This window comes from Scomber scombrus, chromosome 2 (genome assembly GCF_963691925.1).
Source record: "Scomber scombrus chromosome 2, fScoSco1.1, whole genome shotgun sequence".
In the NCBI taxonomy this organism is placed as follows: Eukaryota; Metazoa; Chordata; class Actinopteri; order Scombriformes; family Scombridae; genus Scomber; species Scomber scombrus.
Genome location: NC_084971.1, coordinates 23,197,680 through 23,215,907, shown reverse-complemented (window position 1 = coordinate 23,215,907; position 18,228 = coordinate 23,197,680). Strand labels below are relative to the sequence as shown.

At 38.2% G+C, this 18,228-nt stretch overlaps 1 protein-coding gene across 1 annotated transcript in view; it reads left to right on the top strand.

The window, feature by feature from the left end:
- The window catches only part of fam13a (family with sequence similarity 13 member A), a 60,774-nt gene that overhangs the window by 27,351 nt on the left and 15,195 nt on the right, over positions 1–18,228 (top strand). Inside the window, exons 9-16 of the mRNA XM_062426111.1 lie at positions 2,384–2,425; positions 9,624–9,666; positions 9,821–10,014; positions 11,357–11,561; positions 15,875–15,948; positions 16,327–16,369; positions 16,622–16,677; positions 17,137–17,310. Coding sequence (XP_062282095.1) covers positions 2,384–2,425; positions 9,624–9,666; positions 9,821–10,014; positions 11,357–11,561; positions 15,875–15,948; positions 16,327–16,369; positions 16,622–16,677; positions 17,137–17,310 — 831 coding nt within the window. The remainder of the gene's footprint in view (positions 1–2,383; positions 2,426–9,623; positions 9,667–9,820; positions 10,015–11,356; positions 11,562–15,874; positions 15,949–16,326; positions 16,370–16,621; positions 16,678–17,136; positions 17,311–18,228) is intronic.

Here is an 18,228-nt window from a genome sequence, read left to right as displayed (position 1 = left end):
GAGCGTATCCAGATTGAACCAACTAGTCATTGGTAGTTTTCCATTCAGCCTGGAGGGATCAGGCATTTTCTGTGTATCCCTACAAAGCTTCTTGTTATCCCCTCAGTAAGGTAGTGGGTAAGCAGGATTTCCGCTTTTGCAATTCACGGCGGTAGTGACGGCACACATTATTTTAATACGCTTGCCAGACTGTATAACACCAGTTGAGAACTTTGGTGTGGGGGGTGGAAATTCACCACTGAGGCGCTGAAGGAATTTAGAGGTGTTTGTGGTGAACTATACCTCCACCTAAGAGAAAGTTGGAGGAAAATGTGAACATTTCCTGTGCATTGTGTGACTTTTGAAGTTCAGTGAACTTTGGCCTATTTTGATTCCTGCCTGACTTGAAACCTAAATCCTTTGTTTTGAACTTATTGAGGTGCTGCACGAATGGCCATTGTGTTTTCTCCTCCCCTCAATATGCCTGCCCCTTACAGTAAGCCACACAAAGGTACGTCAGTCTTGTACCAAAACACATCAGTGTACCAAACATTCACTGATTGGTCCACTCAAAAACAAGTCTGTCTTAGAATATCTGGGACTCAACATGATCAGACTGATTTATTGGCACAGCAGGGCATACTTATCCAATGTTGGAAATGGTCACCGTTGGATTTTCTATTTTCTGTCCCTCTGTAAGACAAAAACAAATGTAGCAAAACAGAACATTAAGCTGCTCTATGAACAATGTTGTGTTACTGCTCTGTTTGACGTCTGCTGACCTGTATATAAAGGAGAGCAAACTTATATGAAAGCGGTTATTTAAACAAAAACACAATTCGCTTGAGATGTTTATGATTGCTAGTCATTATGTAGAAGATTGAATATAAACCACTCAGTGATTAATGAGTAGGGTGGCTGCAACTAACAATTATTTTCATGGTTTGTTTTGTCTATTAAATGTCAGAAAACTGACGTTCACAAGCTGTGTTATCAATGTCATCACATTGCATATTTTATCCCATCAACAGAGTAAACTTGAAAATATTATATTACAATAAATAGAAGATAGGGAAGCAGGAAATGCTTGAATGGATTAGATGAAACTAGAGAATGTTTGGCACTTTTGCTTGAAAAATTACAATAAAAAAAGTTGCTGATTATTATTCTGTTAATTGATTAATCGATTAATTGCCAGATCTTTTCAGCTCTATTAATTAGTGATTTAAAAAAACAAAAACAAGTCCAAACTACTTATCTTATAAGCACTGTGTGAAGCAGCTGAAATGTAAAAAAAAAATGTGTGGAATCTGCATCCGTGGTACCTGGTCAGTCAACATTTTTTGCACCCAAACATTTGTCAAAATCCTGCTGTTGCATATTTGTAAACTGAGGGTGCTGTTCATGCTAGCCTGACACGTGTTCTCTTGTCACTATCGAACATCCAAATAAAGGCCCACAAGGGGTTTAAAGTGATGATTGTACACACTTTTGTGTCTTTTTAAAGAGAAAATATCTCACAGCAGACATTTTGACTGGTCATAGTAGAAAAAGTACAGGTATTACTGATAACATAATGATGGCTCTACAATCAGAAAATCATGACAGTGTGACAGCAAGCCAACATGCTCAATATTAGGACCCTAAAACTGGAACAGCTAAATGTGATTCAGCCACCATTTATTACATTTTATTATTCACACCTGTGCTTTTCCTATTGTAACGTGAAAACATCCCATTAACACTGTTTACATTTAAACATGCATCTGATTGATTTGCAGTTTTAAAATATATTTTAAGTTGTAACATATTGTCATTGTACATATTGTCATTGTAACAAGACATCGCTGAATTTAACAATTCTCAAATTGAAGAAAACATATTAAAGGCAGCCTTGATTTCACACAATTTGTTACATCATCCAATAGTTCAGGTCTGGCTGCAGTGTTTTTCTTCCCACTTTGACTTTAGAGAAGATAATACAGTATTCAGCTCTGCTTAGGCAAACAATACTTAGTGATTATGAAATTTCACCCTGGAAGTGCCAGGAAATGAAAATGTTAAGCAATCTCAACATTTGGTGCCAACACGGAGTTCCTCTTATCGTTGCATAATTTTATCATGTGTTCCTGGCTTATATCCAGTGGCAGCAGTCAGCCTATATTGTAGAGCAGCATTTCTCTGTTGGTTCATAATAATTACCCGAGACAAGTTCCACAAAGGCACTGATCTGTAGCACTGCATGGCTATTATTCTGCAGACAAAAGCCAGCCTTATGCTCCTATTTTCAGCCCCAGTAACATGTAGTGGGGTGAAGGGAGTGGGGTAATGTTTTTATGCCATAGCTCTTCATAACCACATCCTGCAAGCTAATTAATATAGTCTGTTTGTTTTCCTATTACAGCTCCCAAGAAGAGGAGAGACCAATATCTCCTTTCTACATGAGGTAGGCTTCCTGTCTCTGTGTTAGAAAGTTGATAAAAAATTGCGTGAATGCATGTTGTTTTGGACTGGACGTGTGGGGGGAAGTGGCTCTGTGCCTTGGTGCATTATCATCGAAAACAATGGAACCACCAGTTAGAGGGAAAGCGGGCGGCGTGAACATGCAACAGTTTGCTCACCACTGTTTGGTTATTGTGTCAGAGGCAGCCACAGCACATGTTATAGACACACCCACCATATATGGACACATCACAAAAGACATGTTTGTCACACAGCATCTGTTTATCTTTATGATATTCATTATTATCAATCTCCATCAAATCAGTTACTGATTTTAATATATAGTTTGTTAAGTGCCAATGTGGGTGTGAATTGTTGACTCATCAGTAAACAAATGGTGTCTACAGCCATGCAAGTATCTTTGTGAGGCTGTACTTAGGCACAGCTGGGCTTTGAGCTAAATGTGCCCACCAGCATGCAAACATGTTCACAAAAACAATGGTTAACGAGGTGATGTTCAGTAGCTGTGTTTACTCTGTTGACCATCTTTGTTTAGCTTGGTAGTATGCTAAACTAAGCACTTAACACAAAGTATAGCTAGGCTGATGGGAATGTCTTTAGTTTTCTAGTTATTTTGTCATAAGCCAATGTGCTGGTGTGGCCGTTCGTGGTGGTACTGGAGGAAAAGTCCAGGGATCACCAAAGTCAGTGGGATTCATCCTCCAGAGACCATGAATGTCTTTATAGAATTTCATGGCAGTCCAACCAACAGTTAAGATATTTCAGTCAACCAACCAACATTGCCATCCATTGATCCACACCACTAGAATTACTAAAATGACCCATTAAAAACAAATGGAACGATACTTATTTTAATCATCAATAGCAGCACTGTCATGTTTCCCATCTATCCTTCAGTGCATGTCGACTCAAAGCCTTCAAATACAGAAGCTTGTCCATGTTACCGGCTGGATCTTCAGGTAGTCGTTTGAAGTTGGACCATTTTGTCTGCCGTGTTGTTCACTGACATGACCTTAGAGCTGACAGAGCACCAGGGCAGCTGTTTGCATAATCAAGCATTTTTATTGGTTTTCCTAAAAAGAACTGAGTCATGGACACAAGACAAAAGCTTCACAGGATTATTGTCACAGATAAAATAAGTTGGATGCAGTGCAATTCAAATATACTTTATGATGTTATGCTTCATATAAAATGTGGACAGTCAAGCTCGAACAGTAAAAAGCTCACAAGAGAGTAACAGGTAGCAATGTTCAGTAAAGAACTGATGACCAAACATGGTAAATGTGTAAGAGTTGTGTTGCTTTACAGAATTATTTTATAGCAGCAGTAACACCAGATACAATAGTAATATTTCTTATCTTTGATTGAAGCATCTTGTCTCTTGGTTGTAATGTAATAAAACAAAAGCCTTGTCTTGATGGTGGATCAAAGGTTCCAACTAGTTCACTATCATTGGTGTCAACCCAAGACATGTGGTCATAGAGTCAGCCATGTATGAGTAGTATATAATACAACTTAGATATAAGCTATAGATGTAAGCTAAAATACATAACATAATCACATTCACATGTGTATATTTATTCAGTTAATTGGAGCAAAACTCATTATGCAGTAAAAAGAAAATCACATTCATAAAATGTCCTTGGACCCTATAACTCATATTGTGTATATATATATATTGTGTGAATGTATTTGGTATATCATTATAATAATCAGTGCATTTTAACACACTTCAGGAACTGGGTTACAATTGTTTTTTCTCCAGATAGTTGATTTCTTAACTCATGTCATGTAAATGAGAAACCTGGTTTCTGTAGTCAGGGTAAGGGATTAGAGAAACCTGGTTTTTCCCCTGGTAGATTTCTCCTGGAGAACGGTGATTTCCCTGCCACGATATAGGCATAATATAGGTTTACACATGTATAGCAACAGACTGCAGACAGGGAAAGCACAGTGCGGAGTGGCTGAATGAAAGGAAAGGAGAGATCATACATGGAGCAAATAATTGTATCCAAAGTTAAACTAAAACAAAGCGGCCTGTTGAAGTCAAAATCTGGCTGCTGATCTGCTGCAAGTATTTGAAGATTTACAGTAGCCATGTTCTTACGGTGCATGTAAACATGTTCCCCGATTACCCACATAACCTGGTATCGCCTGGTTATGCATTATTATTAAGTCTTATTATGTATGTATATGTGCAGTAACCATATAAGTTTTTTTTAAAAAGCACTTATTTTAAAAGGAAGTTAATGTTGACGGGTCACATGAACATGGAGGTTACATGGAGAACATTTGTTGCACTCACTTTCATGTTCATTCATGTTTTATTAACAATGTGTCTGTCTCTCTCTGAAGTCCTTTTCACTGCTAAAACAATTAACAATGGTCAATTAATCAATTAGGCAGTCGCCAGACAATTGGCTGCCAACATTGTAGGCACAAATATGAGAATTTGTCACATTTGTCTGTGTTATATAATTATCCTAACAATATATGTGGGTTTTTCAGACAAAATAACATATTTGAAGAGTCACCTTGAGCCTTGGTAACTTTTTACACTATATTCTGACATCCCATACAATTAAAGATAAATCAATTAACTGTAGTAATCTATTGAAGTAAGTAATTAGTTGCTGCCCTCGTCTGACTCACTGTGACGTCTCTGAATGAATAATTTCTCTGTTTCCGTCTCTCTTCTGCAGCAGTCTTGCTCACGTTTATCAATGACTTACTCCATGGCCAGCTTGTACTTTGTCACATACACACACACATTCCATACAGACTTTTTCTCCCTCTGCTGAAGTCTCCTTGCATTCCTTCACATACAGAAACTCTCAGGCAGCCACATGAGAGCTTAACCTCAACCCAGTCAAAATGGATCAAAGATCAACATGATTTTCTTCTACATGTTGACCAAAAACTCTGAGGGTCCTGGCTAATGTCTGACTGTGGTGTAACACTGGATTACCTGAACGGATGCCCCTGGGTACACGGTGCTGGGGATTTAACTGTTATAAGCTCCTGCTGCAAAGGCTTTGGAGTTGTTTCCTTCCCACTTTTATGCCTCAAAGTAACACTTGACTTTGAGACACGTACACACATTCACTACAGACACATATTATTTTTGTCTAAGTATTATTTTCAAAGCAACTTTCTTAGTTAGAAGATTCTGAATGAAGCAATTATGTTGAGCTTTCGCAAAATGAATACTTCCACTGCTGGCTGCTTTAAATCACACTCAGCAAAACAAAAATAGCAAAATGGAACAATTAAATCAGAGTTATCATTACGGTCCTGACTTCAGCAAATCTTACAGACAACATCAAACTTAAAACAAAAAACAGCTGACACTGCACATTTGTAAATGGTCATTTGAGTTAATTAAAAAATATAACACACCAAATATTTCTTGAAGAAATAGTTATTAAAAAATTCAAATAGTCTCTTTGTTGCATCAGAGAAAAGCATAACGTAAATAAAAATGGGAAAACCCCCACACAAAGTCTTGCTTACTGCTGTAGTATTTCGTAGTTTATGACATTTCAAAACTGCGATCAGTTTAATGCATGTTATGATTTGTATTACATAAACCCTCTGAGCACTGTTGTCCTCGCCGCATCAGCCTCAATCTAAGTTCATGTTTGCTTTCACAAGTAACCGGAGCAGACCTTGGACCAAACACCTGTTATTTTTATACAAGTCCCTTATTATGGATCGTAGTTATCATACACAGTAAGATAGCCTTGAATCTTCACATTTGGGAAGCTGAAATTAGATCATTTCCAGCTTTTGATTTAATAAAAGGGACAATTATTCAATTATCAAAATAGCTGCTGAGTCATATTTTGTGGATTGATGAATCAATAAATTCCAGCTCAAACAGGTAGTGATACTAGAGGTATTAAGACTTTATAGCTCACATAAAACTGTTTATAACTATGAATAAAGTTACAGTCACCGATGCAAAATCACCAGCTGATGAGCTTCTGATCAAACATTTAGCTGTGGTTGGTTGGTTGGTGGTATAATTTTATATTTTTAGACTGTTTGTGTTTAAGAAAGGCTTGTTGCTACTCTGGTGGTGATATTCACTGTATGTTTCTGGTGCAGTGACTCATGATCTTTTGCTTTTATGAGTCTTTTGCCAGTAGTTAATGACTCAGACTGTCACCGTTGCACACCAGACAACAATATTGTCTCATACCAGAGTGACTGAGTGACTTTTTTTAGTCAGTGGTGCAAAGGTCTATCCGGGCCGTGGCGTTACCTCCTTCATAGATTTGCCAAAATGCCAAACATCTTCTTTGCTGTGCCAACCCAAAGACGATTTAGCACCATGATAGCAACCACAAGATATTTCATTACCAAATATCTGGCACTACTTACAGACAACCACTCTCAGCTGTTTATTACATCATCACACTAAATGTGGCACTTGAAAAAAATATTACAGGAGATTTAACTAGTGTCGATAAAATATTTGTAGTCTTTCAGGGTGTCATAAAAATGAATTGCAGTACTGTACACCGTATAAGGAGTTCTTTTAAAAAGATGTCACTCTACAAATTTAGTTTTCATATGGTGTCTTTAAAGTAAAAATATCCAAAAGCTCCACATTATTTCAGTACCTTTTATTTGAATCATATTTAACAGCCAAGTAAAGGCACATTTCTGGTAGGTCGATCTTCACTTTTGATAAGTGTTGCTTAACAGAAATTAAGCAGTCCCACAATGTTTTCAATGTATGCTTTGGTGAAGGGTTATGAGCTAGCTAAACTAATTACACTAATTAAAAAACAAGTTATCTAAAGTTACAGATCAAAATGTCAATAAGGAAGTTCATCATACCATCTTCATGGTGACATTAGTAACATTACTCATCACATTGTGCGGCAAAATATGACGGCATCCGCAACATAACGAATTTCTCCAGACGCGTCATGAAGGGAAAGTGACTGACAATTTTTTGAGAAATATGGACTCAAACAAAACAGAGCAGTATAACTGATCAGTAACACTGACCTTTGAATGAGGGGTTACAGGTTAAAGTTATAAAGGGTCACAGGGCCAAAACGTTTGTGAACCGCCTTCTGAAACCATCATAGCATGGGTGCCATTGCAACATAGAGCACTCATTTGTAGGGTCATAGAGATGTGCTATAAACTTTTCCCTAGGTATCATAATCATCCTGCCCTGGCACACACTGCAGTTACATAATTGATCTCATCTCATCACTTTTACACCAGCAGTGGCCTGAGGTGTGGGAAGACAAGCCTCAAAAATTGCAAACTGTTCTAAAAACTTGGGCCATATTTCATGCATTAATGTATCAACTGCACTTCATAAAGTTTTGACTTTGACATTTTCCGGCTTTAAAGTTTAAGGTTAAATCAACACGTAAGTAAGCCATTAAACCGTTTTTCTGTTGCTTTAACCTGTTGCGGTCTGTGCCAGGTCTATTATTAGGTAATGGGCTAATATTTTTCCTGCTGTGCCCAGAGATAATCGAGCGGTTTAGTCTGCTGCCTCTGGAGCAACTTTCACTCCTCTGTCTCACTCTTTGCTTTCCAACTGTTCAAATAATTGAAACCGTACAGAAGGTCAAGGATCTCTGTAATCTTCACATTAAAAAATTAGTTTGGGCAATTTTTGCCACAGGCACAAATGTTAAATGAAAAGCACCAGACATTTACAGGCCATGTTTATGATTTTAACTTGTTAAAATCTTAAGATTGATCATCTGGTTATCACACGATAGGGCGTGACACCTTTCCATCTGATTCACTGTCCCCCCCTTTTATTTTTTTTTTTACAACTTTGATACTGTCAGTACATGTCTGTGGTATTTCACACAGGTTCACCTTCACAGTGTACCATCTCTCCATTATTATCTCTTCCTTTATCAGTGCACATGGCCTCTGCCAAGCTGTGCTGTTACTATAAACACCACCACCACTGTTTATGGGAGATTCTTGCAGGTCACCCCTATACATGTTGACGTAGTTGTACGTACTCCAGGAAAAGCAGACATGCCATATGTCAGTTAGAGGGTCTTTATGAGGCACTAAGATAAAGATTGTAAAAGCAAGATTTCACTTTCACTTTTGACAACAACTCTGTCAATGTTCTAGCCTCTTTTTCGATAATTAGAAAGAATGAAAAAGAAGAAAAGAAAAATTAAATCAATTAACACAAAACAACATTTACCATGTTGGCAAAGATTAGCATTTTATAGTTACTTTCATGATCAATAAATCTCTATCTTTTCATTTAATCGATTCACCACTGGTCGATAAAATATCAGAAAATAATGGAAAATCTAAATCAAAACTTTCCTAAGCACAAGTTGACGTGTCTAAGTAGTGTGTGTTGTCCAGCTCACAACCCAAATGCATGTAAAGTAATAGTAAAGTAGATATAGAATAGAATAGATACCCATTTAGCCTCAATTATGGACCAATATAATGGGACTGGTGATTTTTTATAATTATTCAAATATTTTAATTTAGTTTTAACAACCCAGGCACCTAACAAACATATCAAAGTCAAACCCAGCTTACATCCTACTCTTAACTTATTTTAGAAAGAACACACTCAAAACAAACCAATAACTGAAAGCTTGTGAAATACATGTTAATCTGATGATGTTATTGTGTCTATGGCTCAAAGAGAAAAGCCCTTAATTGAAACAGGAGCACGGTTGCATCCTCCAAAAACAGACCAAACAGTTTAGTTAAGTCATAACTTGTTTGAAGCTGTTTCTAAGTGTAATGATAATCCAATATATCCAGATTTAAATATAGATTTCAACACACCCCTGCACACACAGTATCAGCACTATTCATTGCTGTTTTCCTGCAGATGTATCCTGTATTTTGACTGAAGTATAGAGGCAGTAAGACAATAACAAAGCCAGAGAGAATAAGATAAATATAGGAATTAATACCCTTGTTTTTTATTGTAGGATTTACTGGTAGCCATAGATGCCAGCCAGTTTGCTCTCAGAGGACCTACTTATGCTCTGAACACAGCTGAAGTTGACATACGTTCATGCACGCTAGCTGCCTTGAACACCTTCGACCAGAAACTGAGCTCTGAGGGGATTTTCAGAGTTGCTCATCAACCCTGACCACCTGTTTCTGCAGCATTAACTCACCTTCTTCTCTTGGGTTTCTTCCAGTAACCACCTCTTTCCTGTTCACTGCAGACCAGATGTGGTAAAGTAAGTGGACTTTTGTCACATGAAATGCAGCCTTATATTGTCCGTGTAATGAATCAATTTACAGTTTTTATTTAGGAGTATTTTCTCAAATCCTACATATGAAACTTTGAGCCATATACTTTTACATTTCTTCATTTTTCTTTCTTGCTCCCTACAGTTTCCTGGACAGGACGATACGTTCAACAGTGGAGCAGCACCTTTTTGATGTTAACCCTTTAGGGGAAGAAAGTTCAGAGGACAGTGAGTTGACTTCATCTCCTAGGGTGACGCCAACTGCGCGACAGAGACGTCGACATCAGAGAGAGCAGCATCTGCAGGAGGAGGGCTTAAGACACAGAGAAAGAAACAGGTATAGTGGGTCTGTCTGGCATCATCACAATGTTGGTGGTTGATGGTACCAGCACGAAATCCGTGTCCTCAGTAGCAACACTGAACTGCACTGAACAGACCTTGTTCTCATCATTTCATTTTGGCCTTGAAGTCTCATTTAAATGGAAGTGAAGAAATCTGCTAATACAATAAGAATAATTCATTTTGTCTAAAGCAAATCAAGGTCAAGTTGAATTTTTCCTGATTCTAGTGCAGAAAACTGCCATATTATCTCCCTTATTTTGAGAAAAAGACACTAGAAAATTATTTTTTTGTGAGGATATTTAAATTTTCCTCATTGTTTCTCTTTAAGCACCTACTTGAAACAACAGAACTATTTGACTCACCAGCCCTCCTCGTCACCTTCTGAACAATCGCATGAAACTCTGCAACTTGGTGACGCCTCACAAGATAAATAAATGCGTTAAAGAACATAGTATGCACATGTCCAGGTCTATATTTATATTCTGGTGCTCTACTGGAATATCCTTGCATGGTTCACAGTTTAAAAAAAACAAACATATTTATCTTATACAGGCCCTTTATTCATCCCCTTAGTTCAGCCTCTTTCTGAAACAGGCCATTTTAGCTGCTGTCTCTTTAAATCCCCCTTCGGCTGAACCCACTGTGCTCTGATTGGCCATCTCCTGGCAGCAGACTTCCCCAGAAAACCAAAAATAGAAGCTGGGTTTGCCGCCTTTTTTTTTTTTTTTACCATTATTGACTTTAAATATACTGTAAACTTCTCAAATAAGTTTTGGAACTCGACCATGAAACCCAACATTATATACAGTATACAAATGACAGAAAATCGCATTAAAAAAGTATGACATGCTTGCTTGTAATATGCAATACGATGCCATTTATGACTAAAACATGGCTTCAACGCTAAACTGGATTCTTACTACTTCCAGTTGCTGTTTTGGTCACTGGAAGCATTCATAATCTCGTCCGCTGAGACACGGCTCAGTCATAACAACTGAAGTCACAGCAGTAAGAAGCTAATCCTTGTTGACGGACACCTGGTGGAGTCTGAGAGATCAGTGACACGTGGATAAGGGGAGTGCATTAGTCCAAAGACAGCAGAAACCGTCAATAAGAGTGTGGACAGTAAATAGAATTACCATTAAAGCTAAACAGCACATTAGCTGCTTGAGAAGGTATAAGTAAATGAGGCATCAGAATGACCTTGGCATTTAGTTTCCCTGCAGCATTTTGCTCAATGTCAAGCTGATAAAAACAGACCAAAGTGTTGTGAGAGAGGGAGAGATGGAAGGCAGATGTGTGATTTCCTTGCCCATTTCTTTTCCATCTGAGAGCAGAGCAGCATCCGTCAGAGCAAACACCAACAAAGAGAACATCCCATCGAGCGGTGGAAGCAGCTCTGGCACCGCGGGGGAGGACACAAGCAGCAGCGCGGACTCGCAGGGAGGCCAGGGTGGTCACGCTGAGCGAACCCTGAAACCCAGAAAGTCGAAACACATCCCGTCGCTGGTGCAACTCACTGACAACCAGGACGCCCGTGCGGTGAGTCATCCTGCTTCTTCTCCTCATCTATTTTTTATCTCTGTGATGTGTCACCGTTTTGACAGCGTCTGTGCCACTACTTTCTTTTTTCCTTTTTTTTGATTTAGTTCATATTTTCACTCGCTGTTTACAGGGCTTTCGTTTAAAAACAGCCTCCCTACATTCACAGATCTTCTACTCTAATTCACCTGTGATGCGTATAAATTGTCATAAAATTCAGTTCACCCCTTGCTGTTCTTATTTCACTATAAATAGCAGTCAGTTTCCATTAAGAAGAAACAGTAGATGGATACAGCGGTGAGTTTGAGGATGACAGGAAGCAGTTCGACTCCCTAATGGTTCCACTGCCTTTCTCATCACACAGCGGCTCGTAATAAACAGTAATTGTTAACCACTTTTGTCAGAGGCAGCGCAAATGTATGGGCCAGTTGTAAGTGTGCAATTAGCAGCAGCTTTTATCCACTGAAGAAGATGATGCATCACAGAGCAAATTGTCCTCTCAGCTGTTGTCATCGGTTAGTACTCGAGGCCACAATGTTCTAGACGCAGTGTTTGTTGAGTGCTCTTCATTTGTTGCACGTAGCAGAGAAGTGATTCAGTAAAGTACTTCTTCTCTGTAGAAATGTTTAATACAGTTTATTTTACCTTTTTTTTTTTTTTTTTTTTTTTTGAGGCCTTACAGATTTTTTAATTTTTTTTAATTGTATGCGGTCAATAGAAATGTGTCAACTGTTTTTTTTCTGAGGTGTCTATCTAACGCATCTGGTTCTACTCAGTAGTTACTGATACGGTTACATATCAGTGTTTTATGACAATATTGGTTTTAAAAGATTTTTTTGCATCAATGTGATGAAACACCTTTTTTTTCATTTCAGTCATTAAATTAAGTTAAAACAGATATTCTCGGGCAATTGAATTTCCCTGAAAACTTCTATATAATGTTATTGTGATATAAGTCAGTTACAGTATGAGATACAATTACTAAAGCTGTGTATAAAACCTCTTACTTTCTTGGAACCAACCAGAGATACATCATTTTTGATATCAGATGTCGATCTGATGCTGACACTGGATCAGGTATCACTGACACACAGTGGCCCAATCTGGTATCGGATACCATTATTTTAATGAATAACAATTCAGTACATTTATATCTGTGTATTTATTTGTTACATTTTGCATTACAAAGTTATGGAAGCAATGTTTAGCCTGATTTTGCCTTACACATAAAAACACAACATAACACCAGTCTCTTCCACACAATGAGGCAAACAGCTTATTAATTAAACATTTACATCATATAGGTACTCAATATCAGCTGATACCCAAAGCCCAGGTATCGGTATCAGGACTGAAAAAGTCAAAACAGTAGTGAAAGCTACAGTAGCATGACTCTCTGGTCAGATTTGGACCCTTCTTTACTCAGTGATAAGAAAGTTTCAGATAAATATCAAGATTTTTCCAATTTTGCACTGTATTTTATTCAAGTTAAGCATCATATTGGTACTGAAACTCGCATATCAACGAGAGCTCAAATGATACACTAATTAATCAATTAGTTGATAATTCTTCAAGCAAAAATGTCAAATGTTTTATGAATTCAGCTCCTCAAACATGATGCTTTTCCCTTTTTTCATATAATTGTAAGTTGAATATCTTGATCGTTGGTCCAACAAAACTACCAATTTGACGTCTCAACTCTGGGAAGCTGAATTTGGTATTTTTCAACTATTTTCTCACGTTTTATAGTCAAACTCAACTCAGCTTCAGTTTATTTATAGTCCAACATCACTCAGTGAGTCTTTGCACACTTAACACACTACACGGTATTAAATTAAAACATCAGACACCAAGTATAGATACTCTACCCATGTACAGACACACACACACACACACACACACACACACACACACACACACACACACACACACACACACACACACACACACACACACACACACACACACACACACACACACAGACACAGAGGTAGAGACGCAGTCACACAGTTAAAAAATGTCACTACAACAATGACAAAATCAAGGATAGCAGTTTTCATGTAGAGGATCTTTCCCCAACCAATGAATCTAATACAAACTAGTGTAGGAGACTTCAATGCACAGCCCTAACATTCAGCTTATTTAACATCTAGGTTAAGTTCATCACTACAACCTAATAAAACATACTTGGTCAGCTACCTTTCACATGCCAACTAAAAAGTGAGTCATACCCAGCAGTGTTGTAATAGAGTGAGAGCAGTGAAAGTCATGACGAGGACAGCGGTAGCATGAAGCCAGTCTCGTCGGTAACGTGATCTGGTCCCTACAGACTCTCCTTACACTACAGCTGCATGTAAGCAAGTTGGATTATTATTCACACTTGGCTCATAAAGGATGTGTGCTAACGTAAAGTTCAGCTGGACGGCGTGCCACCCCACCGACTGACTGATGGAAATAGATTTGTCGAGTTACACTTTCACACCCAAGGAACTGAATCCCAGAATTTTTTTTCCCCATGCTGACCCCTTATGTAACACACAGCTGACACAGTAATTGGCCGGGGGGAGTGATGTGCCGAGTCGCCGATAAGAAGGGGTTTGATGTTCGAGGGTCCGTGTCGCTGTCAGTGTGAACAGCCGCCTCTGTGAATGTGAGCTTATTCTGTCAGGAGGCTCTGAGGGTAATGACCTTGACTGGTATTTCTGGTGGTCTTTGCATTGTCCTTTGTCATCACTGAAAAATCTCCAGTGTCGGGCCCCATTATAAATAACAAATGGGCCTTGTAGTGTGACATAATGTCAAACACACAAATTTGTCTACACTGACAAAACTGTGTCGACTTCGGTCTGAATTTGTGTCATCTGATCCCTGCTAACCCGTTTATTGTCTGACAGAAGGGCTGATTGTACCTGCTGTTGTGATTGTATCTTATCAGTCGAATTACAAGAGTCATCTTTCCAAAGGTTCGCCATTAGTACCCACTTAAAACATTATAGATGGAAAACTGTTTTACTCCTAATTTTAAGCTGCAAAGTACTTTCAATTCAAGAATCAAATCTTTTTTAAATGTCATTGAGTCATCTCACAACATCTTAAAGGTTTGGGTTTTATTCCAGTGTGTAAGGTTTTTCTTTTTCTTTTTTGTTTTGTTTTTTGGCTTTAACGAGGGAATAAGAAAGAGGGACTTTCTGAGCTGAAGTCAGATTCTTGTTGACTCAGATGAGGGTGATAAGTGAAGGATCAGGTTCTGGATTAGAGGCAACATGTTTCAGTAGGTCAACTAATAGGTCAACTTGGGCCGTGGGAAACCATGATTGGCATTTTTCACAGTTTTTTTTCACATTTTATAGAACAAAAAAAACTGATGAATATAGAAAGAACTATGTTGTTGTATTTTATATATTTATGTGTTTTATATACAGCGTGTGTTTTGTTATCAGGATCAGAATTAGTTGATTAGCAGCTTACAAATAACTTGTCCTGGCATTCGCTCCCAGAAACATAACATAGAACAATAAACATAACAGAAGTAAGATAATAATAATAATGAAAATAATCAGATAAAAAAAACACTAAATTTAAAATCTGTATATTTCTTCTGCAATTTCTTTTTGGTTTCATATTTTATATAATATGAGCCAGATTTAGAAGGGCTCTTTTCATAATTGTACACTAAACATGTTTTTGAGAAGTCCTGTACTCATTCCTCAGAAGTGTTTTTGTGATTGAAATGTCTCATTGTGATCCTGCGTGAATGTAACCTGTTCTCTGGTCTCGAAAGGAGATCTTGGTCGCAATGAGATTTCCTGAATAGACTTAACAACAATACAAATAAAGGTTATTCAAGTTCCCGCACACTGACAACACTTATGATTAACTGATTAATAGATAAGTTTCAGGGACCCGTTTCACCAACTGGCAAGCTATGACAAGCAACATGAGATAATTTCCCCCTGCGTTGATTTTAACACATTTAACTAAACAAGACACTTTGTCATGCAGGAGGACTCACACATTTGAGACTGACAATCATTTGTGAAGTGGAGCAGTGGCACCATTTAAAATCTGCGTGTAAGCGGTGCTCGCAAATCGTTTTCATTAAATGGGCCCCAATACAAACTGACGCAGTATCAACTAATAAGACTGAGTAATCAATTATCCAAACGATGATAGAAAATGATTAATCAAAAAAAAGGCCCATAAAAGCATCTGTCGTTTCTCGTTTGATGTACAGTAGCTTGTTTTTTCTGTGAAGTCAGATGTAATCTCAGCTATGCAGATAATTAACATTCAAACTCTTTGTGTTTTTCCAGTTAAACGAGGGTGTCAGTGTGTCGGGACCATATGAGAGACCTGGAACAAACCACATGGAGACATTTAAGAATGGGTAAGCTCTTCAAAAACCTTGCTTGATCCCTTTGATGTTTTTATTTAAAGGTCGTTACAGAGGCACTTTCTCACCTCTTTCACCTTTTTTCCGCATAGACACCCACTTGTGCCTCCTGTTTCCTAAATGTTTGTTTCACGTCGATAAGCTACTAGCTGCCATTATGTCAAGAGATCTGTTTGGCATTTTGTGATGCTTGTAAAGTACATGTTCTCTGATAAAGAGAGGCAGCACAGATATACAGTATGTACAGTATTTGTAAACTGATTGTAAAGATAAATCTCTCTCCCTCTGACTGTTCTGACATGTAAACAGTTGACACTTCTTTTCCTGAAGTGGTGCCACCAAAGTTTCTCAGTCTGATTTTTTTCTTTCCAGGAATGACACTTCAAGAAAAGAAGACCTTCCTTCTCCTCCACAGGTAGGATCAAGTTCACAATTACGCTGTGTGTGTGTGTCTCTCTCTCTCTCTTTCTGTCTGTTGTGTTGCCTGTTCTGTAGAAAGATTATGTTCCCTAAAGTAAAGTATTGAACATTTTTTGTTGTGGAATGTGTACTTAAACCCAGGCATCATTTTGGCATTAGTATCAAAACTATATTTAAACCCAGCCATCATGAATCAAGTGTAAGAAACACAGAGGAAGGATCCGCAAGTTTATATGTGTCAACAAAGGGTCCAACAAAGGGTCCAACAAAGGGTTTAAAGGGTCCTACAGGAGACACAAAAAGGTATTAAGACAAGGTAAAATAAAAGTAAAAATAATACATATTCATAGTTATTTTTAAAGGAATTGAATAAAGTATGAGATAAAAAATACACTCAGCAGGAATAAAAAAAAAAAAGAAGGAACAGAAGAAGAAAAAAAAGACAGTAGCCCTAAATTTAACCAGCACAAGGTCAGCCACTGATGTTTGTTTTGATCAGCGTGTTGTTGAGTGTTTTAACACTACCACAGAACTGCTTTACCGAACAGAAACTCCTCTGCAGTTTTACAGAAACATGAAATTTCACTTTTGACAGAGGGAGATTTTAGCCTTGCTAAGAAAAGGGAATTTCCTGCTGTTATTCTGTCACATACACGCAACACCTCTTCAATCAGCTGTTTAAAACACTGTGGAAAGCCGGTACTGAATTTAGTGTCACCATGGATGTGAGCTGGCATGCATGAAACTTTATATCTGGTCCAGGTGTGCTGAATACAATCATGCAGCTTACTCCTCCACCAATGTGGAGGAGTATTTTCAGAGCAGCCAGATGGATTCTAGTAGCAGCTCAGGCCGCAGCTCTCGCCACCAACACATTGTGCCACTGAGCGGCCATCTGGAGCCAACGTGGGGCAACTCTGATCGGAGTCCGGTGCAGTAGCCTTTCAGCTGGTCATTGATGCCCGGGTTACAGTGCTAGCATCACACAGACATGATTGGTATCATGAGGCCTGCTTTAGCTCTACATGAGCTGTAGTCAGTTGTTCCTGTCTTTATGCTGACATCATCAATTATCACTGAACAGGAAGTAGATACATGTTGCTTTGTGTGTAGAGTTGCTCTTAATTTGATTTGAATGTTATGGTGGTCCAGCAGAAATCACGAGGCTCGTACTGTTACTGTTTTATTTGCCCGTAGACAGAAGATGAAATCATTTATGAAGCAAAAATGCCAAAACATTTGCTGTTTTCAGATTTTTGTGTGTGAACGTTTGCTGTTTTTCTGTATGTTTTGGTTCCGGACAATCGGTCGGACAAAATAAGACATCACCTTGGACTTGGTGATGTTCATTTTTCACCATTATCTGACATTTTATAGACTAAACAAGAAATATTTTACTTGCAAAAATAATCAACTGATAATGAAAATAATAGCTGATGCAGCCTCGCTTGTGTTCTTGTCCTTCAGTGGTTTTTAACAAATGAGACAAATGTTTCTCACCTATCTTTCTTTAACACCCAAACCCTTTATCATAATGTGTCAGTATGTCGAGTGGTATGTGTCGTGTGCCATCAGAGTGCAGCGTTTGGTGTAATGCATCAGTGTGAATCCCAGTCCCTGTAAATCGATAACACAGCCGACTCCCCGTCAGAACATGCTGTACCTACTGTACAGCATGAGAAAACTGAGAAGTGAGATCCATCACCCCATTCATGCAGAGCTTTATATGCCAACACAACTAACAAACTTTAACTGACAAAACGATTAAGATATTACTCTTTTTTTCTAACATGTGACTCGGGTCTTTTTAGCAGCAGTTGCAAGTTACTCAGTGTATTACTCCATCTTCTTCAT